Raw genomic sequence first — 24,497 nt, 5'->3', positions numbered from 1 at the left:
CAGCGCCCTCAGGCGGCCTCACCCCGGGCCCGGAAGGAGCCCGCGGCGACGCGCCGAGCCCTCCTCGGTGGGGCGCGGTTGGGGCGGCCGAGGTGAGCCCCGCTTTACACGTGGGCAAGCCGGCACCACCCCCCCCGCCCCAACGGTCCGCTTGGAGGGGCGGGCTACGGGCGGGACGGGGCGGGGCGGCCGGGGCTTTATCCGGCGGGAAGCCGGTGCCGTATCGGAGCTGCGGGTGGTTGCGGCGGCGAGGAGCCGGGCGAGAGAGAGGCGAGCGGGAGGAAAGCGGAGCGGCGGGCGCTGCTATTGTTCGGCACCTGCTGAGCCACGTGGCGTCGTTGAGCGCCGCTCCTCGCTGCCAGCCGCGTGTCCCGCACGCCCGGCACCATGGGGAAGGGGGTGAGCGGCCGGGCCGGGTGCGGGGATCGTGCGGGGTGCCGGGGCGGGAAACTCAAGGGGCCGCCGTCGGGATGGCCGGCGGGGAGGCTCCCGTCGGCCCGCGTTGTCCGAGCCGGCTCCGCTTTGTCTGAGAGGCGCGGGGAGGGGGGGCGGCCATGTCGTGCGCGAGGCGGGGTGCCGGGCGGCGGGGCGGCTCCGGCCGGCTCAGTGCCGGGCTCGGGGGAGGAAGCGGCGGCCCCAGGAGGTAACGAGGGGGCAGCGCCGGCCCGGGGCCGGCGCCGGGAGGCGGCTCCCCGCGGGCGTTGCCGGAGGGTGGGGGAGGCCGAGCGGCGCTGGAAATGGCCGCGGGGGGGGGGGGGGAGGGACCCTCGCCGCGCGGTGAGGCGTGAAGCCGACCGGCACCGCGGGGCTGCAGGTGAGGGCGGTGTGGGAACGGGCGTGTTCCCCGCGGGCGGTGTTATCTGGTGCCCTTTTGGGAAGTGCGGCTGCCCCGACGTCTCCTGGCCCTTATGGAAGTACTTTAGACTCCTTGCGGCCGCCGGGCCCCGGAGGGGAAGGAGTTGGCAGCGCGTGGCGCTGCGCGTTAGCGGCGTTGAGGGCAGATAGGAGCTGATGGCATAAGGAAGGCGATCAGGCGTGACCTTATCGTGCGTGCCCTGTTAATTGAGATGATAGCCTCCCGGCATGCTGTGCAGCAGTGGTGTGTGTGTGTGTGTGTGTGTGTGTGTGTGTGCAAGGGCAGTGTCAGCCTGCCTTCCCTCCGTTCTCCATGTTACAGCCCGGAGTAAGAAGTCCTCCGTCCAGGTTCTCTCTCTCTTAAATGTTTGGAGGCTCTCAAGCAGGAGCTCGAGGTTGGATGTAATCACGGAGTGCCATAAGGGTCATTGGTTCGAGCTGTTGGAGTGGAAAGAGAGGAGCCCACATGGGACTCGAGCGTGTGACCTGGTGTTATCAGCCCTGCACGTTTACCAGCTGAGCTATCGGGCCTGCCAGGGGGATGGCCCAACCAGCAGCCCAGAAACAGAGCTGTCTCGCCCTTCTCCACTTCTGTGTGGAGAATGTGGCTGTGGGGTGCCTTGGGGCAGCAGCCCCGTGTCCTCCATCCTCGGTGGTGGGGAAACAGAGGTGCTGTGTGTTCCCGGTGTGCTCCTCAAACGCCCTTACTGTCCTCATTGGTGCGGGGTAACAGCAGTGCCTGCGTAAATAGGAGAAGGGTGAGGATGGCCGCTTGGAAAAAGGAGCTGGGAAGTGTGTGAAGTGGGTTTGGGGCTGCTTTCTTGCTTGGGTGAAGTCCGCTTGCCGTTTGGTTGCCCCAGCATAATATGTTTCAGTCTAGTGAGCAACAGGCAGCATGCGTGATGATCTCATCTGAGGGATGAAACACAGGGGGTGGGGATTGATGCAGTCCTACGGATGCTTTAAATCATCTTTATAACTTAGTCCTGCAACAAGTTTTGGGGTTTAGGCTTCACTGAGGGGGGTTACAATTGCTTTCTAATACAGAAGGCGTATTTTCACTTCACGTTACGTGGGTTGTGTGCATAGTAAACAATCGGTTTGAGGCTGAAGTGTACTGCCGGGAAGTCTGAGGCAGCCACACACTGCTTCATTATTCCATAAGTCACAAGGTTTCTCTCATTCCGTGGTGAGTGCACAGTAATGGGGACCCTCTGAAAAACAGGGATGTGAAAGAGCCAGGCTGTGGGGAAAAGTAGGGTGTGACTGCTGGGCTGAACAGTGTGCTTGGGGTACCCAGAAAGGGACCTCTTTCCCATGAGAGCATAGTGCTGCAGAAGGCGGGGGGGGGGGGGGAGGGGGGGGGGTGAGCTGCTGTGCTGATGCTGTGTCACTTCAGATGGTAGTGGGAGGGCCCTGGGCTGCCTGGGTGTGTGTATTATCTGGGGAATGTGTGTGTGTAGGGGAGGAGAGCCGGCTGTAGGTCTTGGCTGTCTGCAGGCAGCAGAGTGCTTCTCTCCATCCTTGTCGCACATTACCGCCTGCTTTAGGTTGCTGCTGGGGATTGGCGCTAGTGCCTGAACCCTGGTTAGGTGTAATGCACCAGTTGAGGGGGAAACCATGCCAATCAAAGCAATCCTTATGTGGAATAACTTAGGCATCAATATTACTCTTCCTCCTCCCCGTCTCTCTAATTCCCACTCTTTGTTTGTACAGTTAAAGGCGCCAAAGAAAACCCCAGCCTAGTCAATGCACACTCTCAAAGCAGCATGATGGGTAAAAAGGGTGTGTGATAAGTCATTTGTGCCTGTGGGCTGCCGTCCCACAGCACAGTGGGGTCCTGACATGCTGCACAGTGTCAGCAAGGGGTTGCTGAAGCTACCAGCTCCTCAAGGAGCCGGTGTCCAGCTCATTAATCTCCCAGTGCTTCACAAGCACTGGAGATGTCTTGATGTGATGGTTAAGATGCTTTAATATTCTAGGCAAAGAACTGGATGATGACCTGCCTACAACACGGAATAACACCAGAACAAAAAACAGAGTGGGTTGTTCAGCTGTCTGTTGGCGTCTGGGAAGCCTGCTCTGCACCTGGGTCTTCAAGCAGGCCCACAAGAAGTGGAGATGCTTGTCCCACTGTACAGAAAACCGTGGTTCCCTTTCAACCCTGAGGGTGATCGCCCTTGCGAGATTTGGCTCTGTTTTCACACAAGGGGGACTTCTCCTCCCATAGTTTGGGAAGCAGCCGCCTGCTTGTGGAATCCCAGTGAGAAGTGCTCGTAATGAGCAATAACAGGCTGTGAAGTAAAAGCTGCTTTGTGGTGTTCTCCGTGCTGAGACTCAGCTGAGCTGTGGCAGGCGGGCAGACCTTTGGTGAAGGATTGGAGGTGAAAGCAGGAGGAATGATTCAAGTAGGGCATTCATGTCCCTTGCTTAATGTCATGTAGGGTCACGAAGCAGTGTTTCTGCTCTGGTAGGAGTGGTCACTGCTATGGCTCATCTGGTTGGTGTATTTAATGAAGGTTGTCTCATGAGACAGCAAGACAGTAACTTCACTGTTTGCTCTGCACAGTTGATTGTAATGACATAAATACTGGAACAATCCGGGCCTCCAGAGACTGCTTAATTTATTTTGGCATTCACTTGACGTTGCTGGTTGGATTAGGCCATGTTAGAATAGGATACTTATGAACTCATCTGCTGGTCTGCACCCCTCCCGTTTCCTGGTCAATCATGGCTTGTGTTTAGAACACCAACCACGAATGGCTCTGTTAGTCCAGATGGAAATGTAGAAGTTGCCTTTGGAAGACAATAGGGTTGCTGGGGGCTGTGTAGGACTCGTTAACTCTGGTGCTTACAAACTATCTGAGCCAATGGAAAAAGTCATATGTGAGAGGAAAAAAAAAAGTTTTCCTTCTATGTGGCAATTTTGATGAGTCAGAATTCCTCTAAGTGAACTAACAGAGGTGACATTTCTGATGAGAGAGACCTTCCTTTGTGTCCAAGCCGTGTGCTTGCATCTTGATAAGGATAAGGCAGGAGCACCGTATGCTTTCCTCATTGTCTGGCAGGAAAAGGAGGGGAGAGCAGGGACACCTTCTGACTGGGGGGTGGAATGGAGGGCCCCTTGCAGGCCAGCCAGCACTGTTCAGTCTTTGTTGAACTGATGAGCTTCCTCTTGCCAGCACAGTGCAGTGGCCCTGACCACGGGGAACAGAACGGGCAGCACTGTGATTGTTCTTCAAGGTCACATGTAAGTGACAGAGCAGGAAGTTCAGATTCAGAATGATAAAACCCTGAAGTGAGAGCTGAGACCAATGTCACTAGGCTGGCTTCTACCTAAGGATGGGATGCAGTAGTAAAGGGAAAGGAAGATACCCACCCTGCAGCTTGTGGTGAGGCTCTCTGAAGGATTTCGAAGCAAATGGTGCTTGAACAAAGGCAGTGAGCCTTTTCATGTTGGAGCAAAAACTCCTATGTTCTCGGACTGTTCACTGCTGCCCCAGTAGGCTTGGACCTCACATCACCTCTAAGACCTTGTCAGGCTCTTCTGGTGGGGAAGGGCTGAGGTAGAGGTGCTGCAGTGCCAGGCAGGGCCCTGGCTTCTCCAGCCTCATTGATAACCACTACCTCCTTGAAGTGAGCAAGAGGCACGTGTTTTGTGTGGGACTGTTGGAACTTCAGCATTCAAAGATGTTTCCTTCAAACTAAAGCAAAGAGAGGAATTTCACGGTGACTTGAGAATTGCCCTGTGGCAAATTCTTGTGATGCTGGAATGTGAGCGCTGCCTCTTTGAAGTTCTGAGGCTTTTGGGTTTTTTTTTTCTTTGTGTGAAATAGTGCAATTTAGGTACAGGGAAGAGAATGTCAAGAATGCTGACAGTCTGCGGTGCCGTGCCTTTTTCCTGGCTGGGAGGTGGCAGACTTTTCTACTCACTTAAAACTGTTTCTACTGTGCAGCTCGGTAGCTGCATGCGGGTATATGGGGGGAGCAAAGTCTGCCTTCACTGAACACAGCAACAGAGGCTTCTGTGCATGTGAAGTGCATGGATATGGCTGCAGCACAGTGCACCCAGTGCTTAGAGCACTTGAAATCCTGGCCTACATGTGCCTGATTGGATTTGTGAAGAAGCTGTGACTTTTTTTTTCTGAAAAATTATTTTTAGGGTAGTTTCACTTTTCTACTACTTTTCTTGCAGTTACTACTAATATAAGTTTCCTGTGCTTGTTCTGTTCAACAACAATCCTTAGACTGTAACAGTAGTCCGTGTTCAGAGTGCTCTGAGGAATCCAGTTTGTGATTGGAGGCACTTGTGTGAGGAGCAAGGCAGCCCCTTTGCAACTCCTTCATCTTGTTACTGCTTTGACTGTGTTGCTGCTGACTGCTGTTTCATCTCAAAATATGTCTCGATAGTCATATTGGGGGGGAAAATGTCATGGCCTAAAACTTGGCAGGGTGTTACAGTTCCTAGGCAGTGGGGAAGGAAGGGAAGGCAGCATTCAGAGGCTTGAGCGGGTCTGGAATCTTGTGCAATATTCATAGGAGGAACTGCTCCATGAGGCTGTGCTAGCACTGACTTCACTATCTGACAGTGTCAAAGTTCCTGTAGTTTGTTTTTTGTCTTTAAGTGGTGCTTGTATGTGCTGCCTCGTGCTTTCTTTGCCCTGGGATGCTTGTTTACCCTATCATCACAAGATCTAAGTCTCTGCATGATTTCATGTACAATTAATCATAGGTGATGTGAATGCCAGTCCATCTCAATAATGGGACTTTATTGAGCAGATCATCAGCTCTCTGAGGCTGAAGCAGGTCTGAGCACAGATTGAGTCTGTGGAAGTGTATTACTACTTTGTATACCATTCTTGCTGGACAAACCTCCATAAATTGAAAGCAGATTTCCATTGCGTAACAGCCCAGCTAGTGTGCCAAACTGAGAATTGAAAGAGCTTGGAATGTACCTCTCAAATTTGTTATGTTAGAGATACCGTTTTTTATCTTCACTTGATAGTGTGCTCCTTGCCAGGGGGTGTGGAAGACTGAGCAAGGGGATGAGGAGTTAATGCATAAAAGGAATATTCATTTGTGCTCAGGAAAAGGTCTTTAGCTGCTTGAACTGTGGCTCACACACCAAGGCTGATCGAATAGCATGTGGCTCGATCTCATCCTAGCTAGGTGTCCGTCTATAATCTGTGTCTTACCAATGCTGGTAGTGATTGGTGATTAGCTCACTTACTGTTTTTAATGAAGTGGTTTATCTTTAAAAAAAAAAAAACTAAATTATTTTGTCTACCTGGCAGTCTCACATACATAGCTGGTAGATACAGTGAATTCCTCCACCAGTAGATGTTTCTTAACAGTAGTATGTTTTCTCTTATAGGCTGGAAGAGACAAGTATGAGCCTACTGCTACATCAGAACATGGCACAAAGAAGAAAAAGGCGAAGGAGAGGGACATGGATGAGCTTAAAAAAGAAGTCTCTATGGTAAGATTTGTAAAGCATGGATTGAACAGTTAGAAGAATGTTCACTGCTCCAGAAGCTGTATGCCTCATATGACTGAAAGATAAAAGTGCTGGGGAGCTGCCAGTGTCATGTGACTGAAAGCACTGATTTCTCTTCTCCCCTTTGTGCCGAAGCCAGGCACCTTGCAAGTGTTTTGATATCAAGATGACCATGCAGTAGGCACTGGAAATGTCACTTCTTAAAAGGCATTTGAGGCAGAATGCAAGTCTCTGGTTGCCTGTTACATGCAGCAAAGTCTACCTGCATTTCCTCACTCAGGCAAGCATTGTCTGGGTAGTAGCAGTGCACCCTTTATTGTGTTGTCATGTGGGGAAGACTGCTATTTTCATTCCAGCTGGAATGGTGGAGTTCGATCTGTAAAGCTCCATTTACTATTGGCCTCTGCTCAGACTGACCTCAGTATTATTCCTTCTAATCCTATTTTGAGACTATAGGAGTCTCCCGTCTCCAACTGTGAATTCTGGATCATGTTGCTCATCTGTACAAGCATCATCCAGCTTAGACCTGGTCTTGATACAGTTAATACAGGCTTTATTTCTGTGCTCTGTAATTGAGTCTGGGCTTTCTATTTTTTTTTTCCCCTCTCATTTGAGAGAGGAGCTGCTATAAAAACTTGCTCAACAAAGTTCAGGTTGTCTTTGGTAGCAAAGCTTGCTTAAAGCATCTGTGCCCTCCAGTGTCACTGTTTAGTGAGACATTGCTGTGTACCAGTTCTTTTTTCTAGTTGAAAATAGTCTGGTTGTGAAATGGAGTTTTTGGTGGGGAAGAAACACTGCTTAAGCTGACAGTGTTACTTAAGATTTGTGAAATTACAGAGTTAATCTTCTGTACGCTCCTACCTTCCTTCCCAGCTACTTTCCTTTGTCCCCCTACCTCCCACTCCCAAGAAACAAAATACCAAAAAGTCACTGTGACTTCAGAATTTTCTGTGAGCATGAAGACAGCACTGAGATTCATCAGAGGTTGTTTAAAAAGCTGTTATGTTGTACCCAAATAGCCATAAGAATGCTTTGAGTTACTGAATGAGATAGCAAGACTAGCTTATCATCTCCTTGGAAAGAATCCCTATCTCACTGAAATGATGCAGATAGGAAACTTGGTGAGGGGGGAGTTTCTGAGCCTGTGTTGACTGATCTGCAGGGACTGTGGGCATTCCCTCATCTATTGCTTGTTTTTCAGGATGACCACAAGCTCAGCCTTGATGAACTTCATCGTAAATATGGAACAGACTTGAGTCGGGTAGGTAGACTTTGTTTTCTCTCCCTCCTTGCCTGAGCTGGGACTCTTCAAATTCAGGGCACTTCACAATGGGAGACCTGGGTGGTCTGGGCTTTTTTACTTCTTTGTTTAATCTCTACTCTTCCAGTTAAGTTTCCCAGGTTTTGAGAGACTTGTTGAGCCCACAAACAGTCCTCTTCCTCCTTCCACTGTACAGCCTGCCTGCAATGCTTTACTGACTTTGTTTTCTAACAAAGTCACTGTTATCTGCTTCCAAATTGTTCCAAGGTCAAGTTGATTCTTGGATTTTTTTTTTTCCCCCCCATAGGAGCTTGTAATAAAGGCAAATGTTTGTTATACTGCAGATGTAGCCTAGTGATCTAGCACATGACGACAGATTTAATGATGACTAGTAGTAGTTAAAACTCTATCCTTTTATAGTAATAAGTGTGCAAATGTCCTGGCTAACCTCAAAGGCCAGTGCAGAAGCTCTGCAGTGATTTATTTTATTTTGCACCTTTGCTTATGTTTGCTTTAACATGTTTTATTGGTGGGCTGCATCTAGCAGCAAATCTGTTCTGTCTCTGTAGCAAAGGAGACTTGCATACTTCTGTTAAAGACCTTGGCTTCTCAAAGTTGAACTTCCTGGAAAGCCAATTCAAAGTGTCATCATCTTTATAACCCCAGCTTTCACTTGTTCCATAATTTGATAGGATAGATTGCACTGGGCTGTTCCTCAGAGACCAAAGTCTGCTGCTCTAGCCATCTTGTCCTGCCCTCCTCCTGTGCTTGTAGCCCTGTGATCTGCAGGCTCCCGAAGTAGCTTACAACATTTTTGTGGTTCATCTTCTAGCATTCATTTTTCACATCCTGTTCTCTGCAGCACTTTTGCTCTGCTACAGATTTCCGTTATCTTCTATAGAAGACCTTATTTCTTCTAGTAGGACTCTGCCTTCCTTCTCAAGCAGAAGATAAATTCAGAGCTACTTTCCTCAGTCAGTCTCGCCACCATGCCTCTAAAAAAAAACCAAATTCTCTTTCAGGGTTTGACTACTGCACGTGCAGCTGAGATTTTGGCTCGTGATGGCCCAAATACCCTTACACCTCCACCCACCACTCCTGAATGGGTCAAGTTCTGTCGGCAGCTCTTTGGAGGATTCTCACTCCTGTTGTGGATCGGTTCCCTTCTGTGTTTTCTGGCTTATGGCATTACAAGTGTGATGGAGGGAGAGCCAAATACTGATAACGTAAGTAAAAATGTCTCTTACCTCAGTCTCCTCAGCCTGTCTCTGGCTCAAAGCATATCAGCTTCCTTTAATCATTCAGTCCAGAAGCTTTTCCATAAGCTCACCCACTGAATTTTCCCTGCTTAACATGTCTTGGAGTGCTTCCACATAATGAAATGAGCAGCTGACTTCCTTCACGTTGTCTTAATAACAGTGGCTTGTGGATAGCCTTTGTGTACAAAATGTACAGAGACTGCAATTATCTCCATACTTTGTAATAGAGCACTTAAATACCAAGCAATTCATTTGAACAAACTGGAAGCCTTTGAGGTAAATCCTGCTCTCAAGTCACTTTCTCTGCTCCTTGTAGCTGTACCTAGGTGTTGTGTTGGCAGCTGTGGTTATCATTACTGGCTGTTTCTCATATTACCAAGAAGCGAAGAGTTCGAAGATCATGGAGTCGTTCAAGAACATGGTGCCTCAGGTATAGAAAACTTCATTTCCTTGACCTGCCAAGCTTGCTCAGGGTAATTAACTGTAATGAGCTTCAATTGCAAAAGGCCTGACTGTGAATGTAAAGTGTTGGCTTTTAGGAGACAAGATGTCTGTTCAGTCAGGTTCTGAGTGTAGGTTTCTAGCTTTTAATATTGAAGAGGATGCTCGTTCTTTATGCTCAAAGTAATTATGCAAGTAGTCCAAGGCAGATCAGGCATCCTGTGGGTTGCACTGGTTTATCTCACTGGTTACATATGTTAATAAACAAGCACTGAAACTTAGATTCCTTCATGGACAATCTGTATCACACCTAACCATCTTGCTGTCACCTTGGCAACAACAAGGAATTTTGACATCAAGAAAACAAAAATAGCTCTTTCTTAAATCTCAGATGTGTCTGAGATAAACATGTTAATATAAGTAACACTTAGCACCACGATGGAACTATTTCAAGTTACTTGGATCTTTTGAGCGCCTTAAGAGTTGCTTGTGACATGGGTTGTTTCTTTGCTGTCTTTCAGCAAGCTCTTGTAGTCAGAAATGGTGAGAAGATGAGCATAAATGCTGAAGGTGTTGTAGTTGGAGATCTGGTAGAGGTGAAAGGAGGAGACAGAATTCCAGCTGACCTTCGGATCATATCTGCACATGGTTGCAAGGTATAGCAGTGATTGTCTGAAAACTTCATAAATAAGTCTGGTATCAAAAAGGTCTACTGTGCTGTGAATGGATTGAATGGTGGAGTAAATGAGGAAGGTGGGGGGAAGAAGGGGATTCTGGTGCTTCAGTGGCCTTCACTGCTGGATCGCTTTTCTGCCTGTGTGTGAAGTAGTACTTCCTTCCATGCAGGTGGATAACTCCTCGCTTACTGGTGAGTCAGAGCCTCAGACCAGGTCTCCAGACTTCTCCAATGAGAACCCACTGGAAACTAGGAACATTGCCTTCTTTTCCACCAACTGTGTGGAAGGTACGTGTCTGTCTTGGTGAATTCAAGTATTAACATGAGGGAATTAACTCTGTGGGAAAGCAATGCAAATGCCAAATACACACAACATATTTGTTTGTAACCCACTCCTACAACAGCAGGCTTGTAGCTTCCAGCACAGGCTTTTGCTCATTCCAACCCCAGTACTGTACAGTGGGCATAGATGACTCCACAGCATTGTCTTACCATATTTCTCCCAGAAGAGGAGCTGTGTGATGTGTCTTCAGGCATGGGTGCTTTATTGCAGATACCATAATGAGAGGGCTAAGCAGAGGTTTAGCAAATGATGTAGCTGCTGCAGGAACCAGAAGTTTCAGATATCTCCAGCTAACTTCTGCCATATGTGGAACTGCAACAGTAGGTCCTCTTTATGTACAGCTCAGAGCATTTTTTTCCATGCCTTGGGAAGAGAAAGTGTCCTCTTTCCTCCTTTAAAGCAGAGGCTTAGTCTACTTGAAGACTGCTTCCTTCTTTAATTTTTTATGCAGCTGGCACTTGATTCAAGTGGATTCTTGATTCTCTGGGAGAAGGGAAAGGGCATGCAGTATGGCTAGTTGTACAGGAAGACTGTGTAGCCCTCATCTCCAGATACCTCCATCCTGTTGGAGAGCATAAAAGCTGTGGTGGGAGACCTTGGCCCATTGGGATGTCTACCTGCATTATATTGGGCCAAACTTACAAAGCTGCTTGGCAGACTAAACGAGCTCAGTTTTGTGTCTTCTGGGATGTTCTTCTTTTCTAAAGCCTCTTTCTCTTCTAGGCACTGCCCGTGGCATTGTTATTAGCACTGGAGACCGCACTGTGATGGGCCGTATTGCCAGTCTGGCATCTGGACTGGAAGGGGGTAAGACTCCCATTGCCATGGAGATTGAGCACTTTATCCACCTCATCACTGGAGTAGCTGTGTTCCTTGGTGTCAGCTTCTTCATCCTTTCACTTATCCTTGAGTACACTTGGCTGGAGGCTGTCATCTTCCTCATTGGGATCATTGTTGCCAATGTACCTGAGGGATTGCTCGCAACTGTAACGGTGAGTGAAGTTGGAAAAAGGTTGGCTTGAATAAGTAACCTGTGTGGTACTTCAGGAAGTGAAGTGCTTCATGATCAGTGAATGTTCACAAAGGTGAATCTGAAGTTCTGTAGGTATTGTATGTGGTGAGCGTATAGGGCTAGGTTTTATAAATGTGTTATATTTGGACCAGTTGTATAGATGACTGTCAAATGCTGCAGTTATCCACCTAGTGATGGTGGATTTCTGAGTTAGACCTGCACAGAGGCTTGGAATTGCAGAACTAAGTGAGCAAGGTGAGTTCTAGAGTTGTCTTCCTCCCCTCTTTCTGTGGTGGTGAGAGGCTCTGCCACTGTACTTTTGATACGGAGCTTCTACATGCATGTGCCCCTCCAACCCTGGAGCACCACTGGAGCATCCAGCAAGTTTCTCTGTTGTCCTTCCTGGCAGAGGTTCTTCTGAGTTTTGTCTCCCCAAAAGGCAGAGGGAGTATCTGGTTATGCTTCTCTGTAGCAGATGGTGATGGACTAAGGCAGAGGCTTCCATGCAGCCTCGAGCTGCAGGGCAGTAGCTGAGATTGGGAATGAATTGCTGGGAGTGAGAACCACGCAGTTTCTGGAGAGGAGGGGTAGCTGGGGCTGCTTGCTTCCTTTATCACTGAACTACTGCCCAACCTCCAAGGCTGTTTTTTGAGCTATTTCTGTGCAAGGCATGCCTCCACCTATTTTAAGAGCACTATGATTAGGGTACTGTGACTTTGACTAGAATCTTAGTCCAAGTTATATTAATTCCTTTCTAATCCACTGAAAAGCAGGAGACTGAAACCTTTTGAGTCCTTTTCTGGAGATCTTGTGGAGAAGGAATTGTCATTTAAACCCAGCAGCTGGGCCTAAAAACTGCTGTCTGTACTCACCTTGCCAGTGCAAAATAGCTAGATAGTCACTGCAGGGCACAGAAGGCTGTCATTCCATGCCAACAGTGAGTTGGGTAGCACTGAGTTAGTACACTAGCACATCCAACCTATCTGTCTTCCTTGTCTCCAGGTATGTCTGACACTAACAGCCAAGCGTATGGCTCGTAAGAACTGTTTGGTGAAGAACCTGGAAGCTGTGGAAACTCTAGGCTCCACATCCACCATCTGTTCTGACAAAACAGGCACCCTGACACAAAATCGCATGACAGTTGCACACATGTGGTTTGACAATCAGATTCATGAGGCTGATACTACAGAGAACCAGAGTGGTAAGATCATCTCTTTGCACTTGAGGCATTTCATTTGAAATAAAGCCTTCTGTGTAAGAACCTGCTTTTTTTTTTTTAAGCTCTGGTTCATGATGCAGGGCTTCTAATATGGCATACAGTAAGCACTGAAAGGCTTTGGGTAACCTATAGAAACTTCTGCACTATGCTACAGCTCTGTTTAATCCATATATTTCCAACCTGCTAGCTTTGTTCTTATTACCCTTTTTTTTGTTTGTTTGTTTTAATGAGAAATAAAGATTTTGTTACTTAGATATGTTACTCATACTATATACTTTTTATGTGGCCCAAGATGGTTCCTCTTCACTCAGTGTAGCCCAGACAAGCCAGAAGACTAAACACCTGTGGTTTAATCCATCAGGTGTTCAGGGCCAGGTTGGGGTGGGGCCCTAGGAGCAGCCTGATCCTATTGGTGGCAACCTTGCCAATTACAGGGGGTTGGAACTGGATGGGCTTAAAAGGTCCCTTCTGACCTGAGCCATTCTATGATAAGGGGCTGACCATTTATTTCTGTTCTGTTCTACAGAACAGGCTTGCTTGCTACTCACAATGCTGAATTACTTCTGCCAAAGTGTACTTATCTTAAGTGATGCAGGCAGGCTTTGAAAAGGTGGGCAGGAGAGGTGTTGTTCAGTCTCAAGTCATTATTGGGGACATGGGCTGAAGCTTTCCACGTTGAGGTAAACAGCTACCCTTGACCAAGGGTTTTCCTAGAACATCATGGTTATGGTAGTAATAATTAAGTGGTTCTAATACTTATCAGTCTCTTGAAGGAACTTCCTGGTAAAGAATTTCAAGTCTCAGCATGCTGTAAAGTTAAGAGGTACTTGCCTCTCCCAAACTATGATTAGTACAACCAAATTCAGGAGTTTCCTAGCTGCCATCTACCTTTGAAAGGTTGTGCTTGCAACACTTCGCTGGCACTACCTTTTTTGCAGTGGTGCTGCTGTTCCCTGTCCCCCTCCCCCAGTCACCTCAAAACATTCTTCTTGTCCAAACTACTTCAAGCTGATTTTGTTGGTTTTAGTCTTCAGCACTAGTGCAAAGTAATAAGCTATAAATAATGCGTTATTTGGAAGCATTCAGTTTTGACTTGGAAATAGTTGGCTTGGCTGCAGTGGAAATAAACATAGAAGGCTTCTCTTCATGGAAAATACATTGACTTATCAGTTAACTGTTCATCTCTCTTGAAGCCAACTCAAGAGGCTTGGGAAAAGCAGTGTCTCTGTACTTCAATTGTTCCTGTGGGGGCTGTTCCATCTAGTTCCTGGGTGATAAATCAAATGAGACAACCTGAAGGGGGATCTAGTATCCCTTGCCTAGGATAGGGATGGGGAAATGAAGTAGCTGTAGTGTGCTAATGGGCTCTGGGCGAATCTCCTGTTCCTGAGGTAAACACTTCTGCTGTTACTCTTCTAGAGTGTTGAATCTGTAGCTTATTTTGGTTGATGACATTCTTCTTCTGCTTTCAGGTGCTTCCTTTGACAAGAGCTCAGCTACTTGGACTGCTTTGTCTAGAGTTGCAGGTCTCTGCAACCGTGCTGTGTTTCAGGCCAACCAGGAAAATGTACCAATCCTTAAGGTAGGTTCCTGAAAGAAACAATTGTACTGTTCTTCCCCCCCCCCCCCCCCCCCCCCCCCCCCCACAGTTCTGCATTAATGGTAGTGAGATCAACTATCGAGAGTCACAAGGAACTTCAAAGTAGAGGCATCTGTCATTCTTGATCTCTTCTGAGGCCTAACACTTCAGGAGGTTTGCAGTGCGTGGAGGAAGTGAAACTAGAAAGACACTTTGTCCAGCAGACTCTTCTCAAGATGTAGTTACTAGTGGGTGGAGCAGGTTCAGATACTTTCTTCAGAACAGGGAAGACCAGAAAGCTTTCCTAGGCAGTTTCTACTGTCTGCTTGCTCTCTTATATACAAGCTGGGACTGGGCTGAGATGAATGTACTTTCTTTTTTTTAATATTGTTATTATTTGATATGTCGTGCCTTCTGTGGTGAGTTCACTGGAGCGTACCCTTTAACAGTTCTCTTCTTCCTCAGAGAGCAGTAGCAGGAGATGCCTCTGAATCTGCACTTCTGAAATGCATTGAACTGTGCTGTGGTTCTGTGAAAGAAATGAGAGAAAGGTATCCCAAAGTGGTGGAAATACCATTTAACTCTACCAATAAGTACCAGGTAAGCATGTCCTCTCTTGAGGGGAGACTCTTTGTGAAGTGCTTAAGCAAGTTTGTGTGCAGACCACTTCAAAACTTCTGATATCAAAATCTTGTCTAGCTGTTACTGCTTGTAGACTGCTCAAGTCTATAAAGCTAGTGAAACATACCTAGCTCCAGTGTAAGAGCTTCTGGAGCTGCCTTGGCACTAAGGTGTCAACTGCTGGAGGATCAGATGTTTACCACCTGTGCAGCAATAGTGCACAGGGAATGAAAGAACATGGATCTGGGAGTATCAGTGAACTACAGGGAAGCAATCTTACAGGAGAAACTAAGATTCAACAGGTCTTTTAAGGCTACAAAGGCCCTTTAGAAGGCTACATCTATGGTTATGTGGTAATGTTAAATAATATGTAGATGTACCTTACTTTGCACAAGTCCTTAAAGTGTGGATGGATGAAAGGTAGAGCAGAAAGTCACAAACAGCCTTGATCTACTGTAGTTCCAAGGCACTAAGTAATGGTGATTACTCATGGCATTTGCAGTGCATATCTAAAAAAAAAGTACATGTCTAAAAACTTCCATTTTTTCCATCCTAGCTGTCTATCCACAAGAATGCAAATCCATCAGAATCTCGTTACTTGCTGGTGATGAAGGGAGCTCCAGAGAGGATCTTGGATCGCTGCGACAGCATTCTTATTCATGGGAAAGTGCAACCCTTGGATGAGGAAATGAAAGATTCTTTTCAGAATGCCTACCTAGAGCTGGGGGGTCTTGGGGAGAGAGTACTGGGTAAGGAAAAACAGCTTTAATAATAAAAAGATTTGTCCCTCATGCTCCTGTGCGGAGTCACCATTGATTAGGTGGGGCATTGTATTTCATTCCTGCAGCATAACCATAGTGTTGAGACAACATTTGGTCATTTCAGCAGTTCATTTAGGAGAAACCCTGCCTTTTGCCTTTAATCTAAAAGGCAGTCTGCGGTGTCTTGTCTTGCCTAGCAGCTGGGTTGCCTGGTTCAAAATGAAGTGAAATACTTAAGACCTTCAATCTCCATGGGGTTGCATCATATTAGACTTGCTCCACTGCATGTGAACCATGCTGTGTCTGGGTACCTAGCAACAGCTATTAGTTATCAGAATATAAGCATGACTGCTGTCTCAATAGCCCTGGCTAAACCTCTGGCACTGTCCTGTTGTTATTGCTTCTGCAAGCAGCTAAGCAATAAGCATTCACTCTGTCTGCTTTCCAATAGGTAGGAACAAAATAAACATGGGTTTTGATGTGTTGCAGGATTCTGTCACTTGGCTCTGCCTGATGACCAGTTCCCTGAAGGCTTCCAGTTTGACACAGACGAAGTAAACTTTCCTGTAGAAAAACTCTGCTTTGTAGGATTGATGTCTATGATTGACCCTCCTCGTGCTGCTGTGCCGGATGCTGTTGGCAAATGCAGGAGTGCTGGGATTAAGGTAGCTGCCGCATGGGCCGTGAGAAATGCTTTGCTTTAAACCTGTGGGTACAAAGGGCTTTCCATACTTCGTAAGGGGCTGTAATGTGGATGAAGGGAATTACTGGTCAAGTTCTAACAAGCGCTACTTCAGGTTTCACTGCCAAGTTAAATTTAAGTGGTTGTATATTACTAATTAAAAAAAAAAAAGCCAGATTCCAAACTTGGAGGGTGGTGTCTGCCAGTGCCCTGGTGTCCCACAGTGTGTGATTTGGCTCAGCTGTGTTCTGTACATACTACAGTACTAAGATGAAAGAGCAAAAAGCATGAATTGGAAAATGAACTGGAGTTACGTTGACTCCAGGTTATCTGGCTCTCTTAAATAGATAACGCGGTAATGTGCCTGTATTTCAGGCTTGCGGTGTGCCAAGATTCATTTATGGAACAGAAGCTGCATGGCTTCTTCAGTCTGAAGGAATTCTTTCTGTTGGGCTAGTGCTGTTCTAGACAAGGCTTTAACAGCAGTCTGTGTTCCAGGTTATCATGGTTACTGGAGACCATCCGATCACAGCCAAAGCCATTGCCAAGGGAGTTGGCATCATCTCTGAGGGCAACGAAACAGTGGAAGATATTGCTGCTCGACTCAACATTCCTGTCAGCCAGGTCAACCCGAGGTACTGATGGGGAAAGCTAAAGCTTTTCAAAGGATTAAGTGTTTGCCTTTCTCCTTGCCTTGGGTAATCTCTTAGCATCTCTCCCCAGACACGAAAAGCTTCATCTCACATGAGTTATGTGAAGAATGCACAACTCTGTCTTGAATGTATGTCTCTTATGCCTGGGAAGAATTTTAGGAGTAAGCCCTACATGGGAAAACTCCATCAGTTTCTTCCCGTCTCAGTGCTAGAGCTGACTATCTTGATGATCTGTCCACAAGTTGGGGGAAGAACCCTGTGATTGGATGGAGAGCACAAGATCTGTGTGCTGGGCAGAAAGGGATAGCTAGATAGAGGCTTTGGGGGAAGAAAGATGGCTGCAGACCTGAAACAATGTATTCATTCCTGTGATTTCAGTTTTTCTAGTAGAGGTTGTCTTTTGTCCCCCCAAACAAACACTTAGTCAAGGTTCTTTAGGAAAATAACTTAAAGGTTCATGGAGAAAACTCTGGCAGGAAGAAATAATTCATTTGTTAGCCTATTTAGTTTGCATAGTGACTACAAAAAGTCAAGTTGGCTTAACTTTTTTTATACTCTTGAGAGAAGAGTTAAAACACTGTGTATGAACTTGATGACTCTCAGGCTGTGCTGGGTCTGACTGCAGGTGGGCAAACAGAGGAATAGTAGCTACTCACCAGCAACAAGTAGGATAAGTGTGAAGATGGAGTTCTTAGGGGTTAAAGCTTGCCTTCACAGCCTAGTGCAGAACTGAGGCAGCCCAAGAAAATGTGCTTTGGCATAAGTGGGCTGATTTAGGAAGGCTGCTCTGTCTCTGTTGCTTAGTTTGACCCAGCCTGTGTTTGGGCTGGAGGACAGCCATGTAGCTTTTAAACTGAACAAAGACAACCTGTGGGATGCTGGGGGAAGATGAGTATTGTGACTGACTTCTCCCTTTTATTGAAGGTAACTTCATAGCCTAGCAGTGCAGGCTGGTGATTGCCAGGCTGTGTGACTGAGCACATCAATAGCTGCCTGTAAGGATGGGGAAGTAGTTTCCCTGTCTAAACTGCCTGACGTCACTAGCTGCATGACAGTCCCCTTGACCAATAAGAGATGGTATACTGGATTAGAGGTGGTATTTTGTTCTAGTGTGCAGGATGCCAAACCAGTCTAAATATAACATCTGCTTTTGTTGCTGAGGAGAGTAAAATAGACTGAGCTGGCATAGCATGACTTCCCTGAAGAGTCAAATGTAGATTAGTCTGTTGGAAAAAAGATTGCCTGCAGAAGACAGCTGCCTGAGCCCTGGAGTCCTTTCTTGCAGGAATACTAAGAGCTAGTAGAGGAGGAATGGGGGAGAGCCTGTGCATTCCTTGATGGCTTTTTAAAAAAAAAAAAAAAGAAATAATTATATTGTTTATGGGTTTTTGTCTGTGGTTTGATACTGTCTTGTTGTCTTCTGCCTTGTGTTGTCCATCTGTCATTAAACTTGGAGCATCAGACTTCCATGCGGAGGCTGCCTGGATAGGTATTTAGTTGCATGCAGCAGGGATTTGATCTTTACCCAGAGAACTGAAAAGCCATAGCTTTATGGGGCAAACACAATTAATGAGGAAGTTTAATTTGGCCTAAAACATAATCTTGCCTCTTGATTGCAGGGATGCTAAGGCATGTGTTGTTCATGGCTCTGATTTAAAAGACATGACTAGTGAGCAACTGGATGACATCCTGCTTCACCATACAGAAATAGTCTTTGCCAGGACATCTCCTCAGCAGAAGCTTATAATTGTGGAAGGCTGTCAGCGCCAGGTAAGAGACAGGAGACCAAGGATTTAATCAGAATAATCTCCAGATATGCAAATAAATGGCCAAACAGTGTTGCCTTTTGAAGTAGCAGGGCTTAGTTACCCTCAGATAAGGGGCCAGGACTAGACCTCAGTCTTCCTCAGCAGCCTTGAGGCTGTTTCACTGTACGTATGTATAGAAGTTTTACAGGTGCACAGTGGGTTCAACATGGCTGTAATTTTTCCAGCATTTCCCTTGGAGGGAGCAGTATGGTTTTCTGATAAGTCTCATGTAAGAACCTAAAAGGTGTGGGATGAGGACAAGGAGAAACAGCTGCCTTTTCGTAACAGTGAAATGTTTTGTATGCTTCATCTCCTGGAAGACAAACCTCCTCTACCCCAAAATGTTATATGAAGGTTTCCAGTCTTTGCCTTTTTTTCTTTGTGACTAGGGTGCCATTGTAGCAGTCACAGGTGATGGTGTGAATGATTCCCCAGCCCTGAAGAAGGCAGACATTGGTGTTGCTATGGGTATTGCTGGGTCAGATGTCTCCAAGCAAGCAGCTGACATGATTCTGCTGGATGATAACTTTGCCTCTATTGTCACTGGGGTTGAAGAAGGTGAGTTCATAACTGCAGTTGTGTCTAAAAGCTTCTGGGCACATGTCAGCAATGTTACCGATTCCTTCTGAAATAGAAATTCCAGGAGGGTTTGTCTCTACTGAATCTTGTCTCCATGACAAGTGTTTTGAAGCAGGGAGAGGGACTTCCCTTCTTCCTTAAATCCTCTCCCTTTCCCTGGAACCAGCACTACATTTCAGGACAGCTACCAGTGAGAAGCAATTAGGTGACAATAGCTGCTTTGTTGCTCTGACTTGTCACTATGGCTCTGCAGTCATCTCTGGCAAGAGTCTGACATGTTTTCTTCTCAGTAGTAATAGCTCTTAGAGAGGAGCAGAAGAGAGGGTACCTGTTGTTTGATCTCCAGAAAGCAAGACTTAGTATCATACTTCTGTATGCAGTGAACCTTGCATACAAGGATTGTCATAACCAGAAAATAGTAGTTTGTATAGGTGATGACATGCTCGATGTACACAGGCATTGCTACCTTGTAGAGAACCCTTAAGTGCACAAGAACTCTTCAGTTTATTGCAGTAGCATTTTACTTTTCCTTGTTGCCACTGAAGCTGCCTGTGATCTACTTCTGCTGCTAAGCAAGGGTTATGCTTGTCTTTTCCCTGCCTCAGGGCGCCTGATCTTTGATAACCTGAAGAAGTCGATTGCTTACACCTTGACCAGTAACATTCCTGAAATCACACCTTTCCTGATCTTCATCATTGCAAACATACCTCTCCCACTGGGAACAGTCACCATCCTCTGCATTGACTTGGGCACTGACATGGTGAATGCCTTTTTTTTTTTTCTCAAAAAGAAATGTGGGTTTCTAGTACCCTTTAAAAAATAGTAGGAGGAAAATGTTCATATACAGTTTTCTTTAGTGCTCGGGTTATAAGTATGTGACAACAGAATACTTACTGGCTCACCACATCTGAGCATCCTTTCCTTGTCTGTAAGGGCAGAACGGGGAGGGTGGAAGAGTGGAGAGATCCTCACCTGAATACTATGTCTAGGGTTTTTGGGCAGTACTCTTTCTCAGGCAGAAAATGTGAGGCAGGGATGGCTATGTACCGTGGCAAACAGAAGTGGTTCTAACAACAGTCTTATACCATCTCCAAAGGTCCCTGCTATCTCCCTGGCATATGAGCAAGCAGAGAGTGACATCATGAAGAGGCAGCCAAGAAATCCCAAAACAGACAAGCTGGTGAATGAGAGGCTGATCAGCATGGCCTATGGGCAGATTGGTAAGCGGGTCTGTTTTCTCTGGCACTGACCTGGGCTTAGTGGTAGCAAGGGTTATGCACCCTTATGAGTTGGTGATTTATGCTTATTTTGGTAGGGTTGAGGTTTGGGCTGCATAAACTAGAACCTCAGGCTGTTGAGATCTTGCTCTGATTCTGCCCCCACAGCACATAGCGGTAACTTGTGCAGTGTGATCCATTGAATTGCTTTCACAGTAATTTTATTTAATTGCATAGCGCTGTAAAGGAGCTGGCTGACAACCAGCTCTCCTCTGGTTCGGACTTGTTTAGCAAGAACATAGATCTCATTGTTAGTTTAATTAGAAGTAAAGGATTCTCTCCAGCATATCCCTAAACACACAGTATTAGAAGCCTTGATTAAAAGCGGCTACAGAGGCGTGCCCAGTTCACAGGATAGAAGCTCATGCTTAATTGCAGCAGACCTTGGGAACCCTCTTGACTGTTTTTTTTGCAAAGGTTGGGGTGGGTGAGGCTTAATGAGAATACAAAGGGAGTTTTATCTGCTGTCCTTTGTAGCACAGAGCAGAACAGAAGTAACTCTGTACAAAGTTGGGAGCAGAAACTGCTTGGTAAAAGAGTTGCAGTTGAGTTTGATGTTACTGTGAACTACTTCTATGGCTGTCACTTGAGACTGAATTTCAGAAAGTGGTTGAGGTCTCCAACAAACTGTGTTCTGTTACAATTGTACGGAGTAGTCGATTCATGAGCTTTATCCTACTTTTTATTTCATCAGGTATGATCCAGGCCCTTGGAGGTTTCTTCACCTATTTTGTAATCATGGCAGAGAATGGGTTCTTGCCTTCTGGGCTAGTAGGGATTAGACTTCAGTGGGATGACCGATGGATTAATGATGTTGAAGACAGCTATGGACAGCAATGGGTATGTTTGGAGGCACAGTTCAAAGGCCCTCAGCCAGAAAACTAATGTCTATTGGACTTAGTGTTCACACCAGAAAGAAAAGGCGATGTGTCTAAACAAATTGCTCTCTGCTTTGTCTGTTTCTTAGACCTTTGAACAGAGGAAAATTGTGGAATTCACTTGCCATACAGCCTTCTTTGTCAGCATTGTGGTTGTGCAGTGGGCAGACTTGATTATTTGTAAGACCCGAAGGAACTCTGTTTTCCAGCAGGGGATGAAGTAAGTAGGGCTATTTGTGGAGGATTTAGAGTGGGACTGCAGGGCGTGCCATTCTAGTTCTTCATTCCATCAGTGACTGGGCATCGTGGTATATAAGTCTTGAGCAGTTCTGTGCCTTGATAATGGATGAAAAAGGAATTAAGTATCTCTTGTATCATCTGCTGCAGTCTGCCAGGATGAGCCAAAATGAAGTGTTGATGTTAGTGGGGAAGCTAGCTCACCTCAAATGACAGTAGCAGGGGGATATTCCAGCACAGTGATTTATTTTTTTGTGTGTGGGGGGGGGGGGGGGGGGGGGCAAAGCAGCTGAGGTCCTAATCTGGTGAATCTCAGCTGCTTTCTGAACTTTTGATGAAGACAACTGTTGGCTGGTACCATTGTGCATTAGACTCTCTAGAGTCATAACAGATGCTTCAGATAGCTGAGCCGTCAGGTTGCACCTGGTGGACTTCTGGCCTAGACCAGAATGTGTGTCTCCCTTCACTACCATATGGTAGCTAGGTGGGCTTTAGAATGCTATCCACAAGAATACTTTGTGCCTGACTGCTTTCCTGTTTCTACTAGGAACAAGATCCTAATATTTGGTCTCTTTGAGGAGACTGCTCTAGCTGCTTTCCTGTCCTACTGCCCTGGGATGGATGTTGCTCTAAGGATGTACCCCCTCAAGTAAGTTGCATCTTGCTGCTTGTGCAACAGGCTGCACCACAGAACAATAGTGTTAAGTGGGGAAATAAGTAAGAGTACTTATAGGCTTACAGAACATGAAACCAACTCTTAACACAGAAGAACTCAGGCTAGAGGGAATAAGTGAACTTCTGTTACAGTGTGACACCCTAGAGATTGGCTTTTCTTTACTGCCTGTGAAATACTTAAGGGGCACTAAACTGCAAACTCTCCCTTAATAACTAGCAGCACAACCTCTATATTAGCCTTGTGGTGCAGCTGCTCTTGTACTTATATGGTAGTATTCTAAGGGGTGAGGGACTGCGCCTCCAAAGAAAGCAATTCAGCTGGCTAGAAAACATAAGCCAAGTGTCTCTTCTTTACTAAATGATCATGACATTTTGTGCCTTCCAAAGAATTTGCATGAAGTCTTCTGAAAGAGTCTACCCCATAAGTGCAGATGGATCAGTTGGTGCATAGTAACTTTCCTAATGGTTGAGAGAGTGCCAGCATCTTGACTGTTGCCCAACAGCATTGCAACACTTCATGGCAGGGTTTAGTCTTGAACAAACTTTGAACAGTCCTGTCACTTAACTTTCATGAAATCCTGATGGCAAAAACTCCTGGTATGTTCTGTGTTCCATTCAGAAGTGTTTGGAGTTCGAAGTGTTAGCATTTCCTAACAAGAAAGCTGGCATCTGCCCAGTGCCTGCAGCAGCTGGATGCTAACACTTGTAAGTCATAAGGGAAACCAGTGCACTTTGAGCAAGGCCATGGGTACAAAGGTTACATGTACTGAGAGGAAATGTTAGCTGGATTAATAGGTGGGGAAGTGCTGGTACAGAGATGAACAAAGATGCTGTGACCCACCTTGTCTTGGAATGAATATCCAAAAGTGGATTAACCTATTGCAGCAAGAAGGTGGTAATTCTTGGCCTGGAGGGTTCTCACTAAGCCACAGTCCTGTGGGAATGGGTATGCAGGCAAGCTGATGCTTGCCTGCCTTCAAGACTTACATTCTTCTGTGCCATCGTTTCAGAGCTCTGCTAGGCAAAGAGCGTCTCCATTGTCTGTGTTTTCACTGTCTCTTCTCCCAAACAGGCCAACCTGGTGGTTCTGTGCCTTCCCGTACTCCCTCCTCATATTCCTCTATGATGAAATCAGAAAGCTCATTATCAGACGCAACCCTGGTGGTAAGCACGCGTTGTTGGTCTGTTTCTTTCCCCGCCTCCTCTGCTCAGCAACACTCCTGGTGCTGAGCATCATATGTGTATTGGTATTTTCCCTTCTTTGCTCAGCTTGAGCTGCTTATTTTGCAGTAGGCTACAAGTCAGTTCTTCTCTCCACCTTGGAGGCTTGCTAGCATGTTTCCAACGTGAAGCGTGGTTGGTTCAAACTAAGGACTCTGTTTTTCTCTTGTCTCTTCCTTGAGTATATGGAAGTATCAATACACTGAACTAAGTGGAAAAACTAATGCTTGGGTGGTTTTAGAAAGTCAGAACAAGGCTTGAAAGCTGCATCAGATGAACAATCTGGAAAGGGTTTCTATTATATGACCAAGTCCCGTTCTAGCACGGGATTACAGTGCAAGTTTTCAGAGCCTGAAAGTAGCTGTTGTGAACTTTACGCTCGGTCAGCCTTAAGACTGACTCCTTACTTTTCCTTTTAGGTTGGGTGGAAAGAGAGACCTACTACTAAAAAGCGCCTGTAGAGCATTCCACGCACAGCCCACACCACCTCTCCATCTCCTCTGTGTGTGTGTGTACTTCGTCTTTGCAAGTGCAGAATTGGACCTGAAACTGAAGGAAGCCTGAAGAAATATGGACTGGAGGAGAAAGCAAGGGGGAGGAACGGGGTGGGGGGAGTATCAGACCATCAGTCCATGGAGGTGAGAGATTGAGTAGGATCATCTGCCTTTGCTTTTGTAAAAGGAAACAGAAGATTTTATATATGGATTTTTACGAATAAAGATGGATTATAAGAGGATGCCCCCATATTGTTGTAGGCAGATGTTTTTCCTCAAGGCATAAACTGGTTCAGGGGTGTGGTGCTAACACTATACGCTTTTAGCCCTTGGCTTCCCATTTTTATAGCTGGAGACAGCATGTGAAGTTTCCGTGCTGTAGCTCACTGCCTAACAGGATGAACTCTTGCAACCAGTTGCATGTCAGTACCTTAAGCACAGGAACCTTCCTGGTCTCTGTAACTGTGCA

At 46.3% G+C, this 24,497-nt stretch overlaps 1 protein-coding gene across 2 annotated transcripts; it reads left to right on the top strand.

Moving 5' to 3' along the window:
- Window positions 1-20: 20 nt before the first annotated feature.
- ATP1A1 (ATPase Na+/K+ transporting subunit alpha 1) lies at window positions 21-24,278 on the top strand. 2 transcript variants are annotated; one of them, XM_040672682.2, is made up of 23 exons: window positions 21-92; window positions 6,230-6,334; window positions 7,554-7,613; window positions 8,636-8,839; window positions 9,189-9,302; window positions 9,835-9,969; window positions 10,160-10,277; window positions 11,056-11,324; window positions 12,347-12,545; window positions 14,036-14,145; window positions 14,608-14,742; window positions 15,320-15,512; window positions 16,014-16,189; window positions 16,705-16,841; window positions 18,479-18,629; window positions 19,057-19,225; window positions 19,852-20,006; window positions 20,343-20,466; window positions 21,218-21,363; window positions 21,491-21,621; window positions 22,186-22,287; window positions 23,386-23,477; window positions 23,954-24,278. In XM_040672682.2, the coding sequence occupies exons 2-23, from the start codon at window positions 6,305-6,307 to the stop codon at window positions 23,980-23,982; spliced, it is 2,979 nt and encodes a 992-aa protein (XP_040528616.2). In that variant the 5' UTR covers window positions 21-92; window positions 6,230-6,304; the 3' UTR covers window positions 23,983-24,278. The 2 variants fall into 2 exon arrangements, with proteins under 2 accessions (XP_040528616.2, NP_990852.2); NM_205521.2 differs by lacking the exon at window positions 21-92 and adding an exon at window positions 226-399.
- The last annotated feature ends 219 nt before the right edge of the window (window positions 24,279-24,497 follow it).

The sequence above is a fragment of the Gallus gallus genome, chromosome 1 (genome assembly GCF_016699485.2).
Source record: "Gallus gallus isolate bGalGal1 chromosome 1, bGalGal1.mat.broiler.GRCg7b, whole genome shotgun sequence".
Lineage (NCBI taxonomy): Eukaryota > Metazoa > Chordata > Aves > Galliformes > Phasianidae > Gallus > Gallus gallus.
Note: the sequence above shows the minus strand (reverse complement) of the source record. Positions and strands in the feature narration are given on the sequence as shown.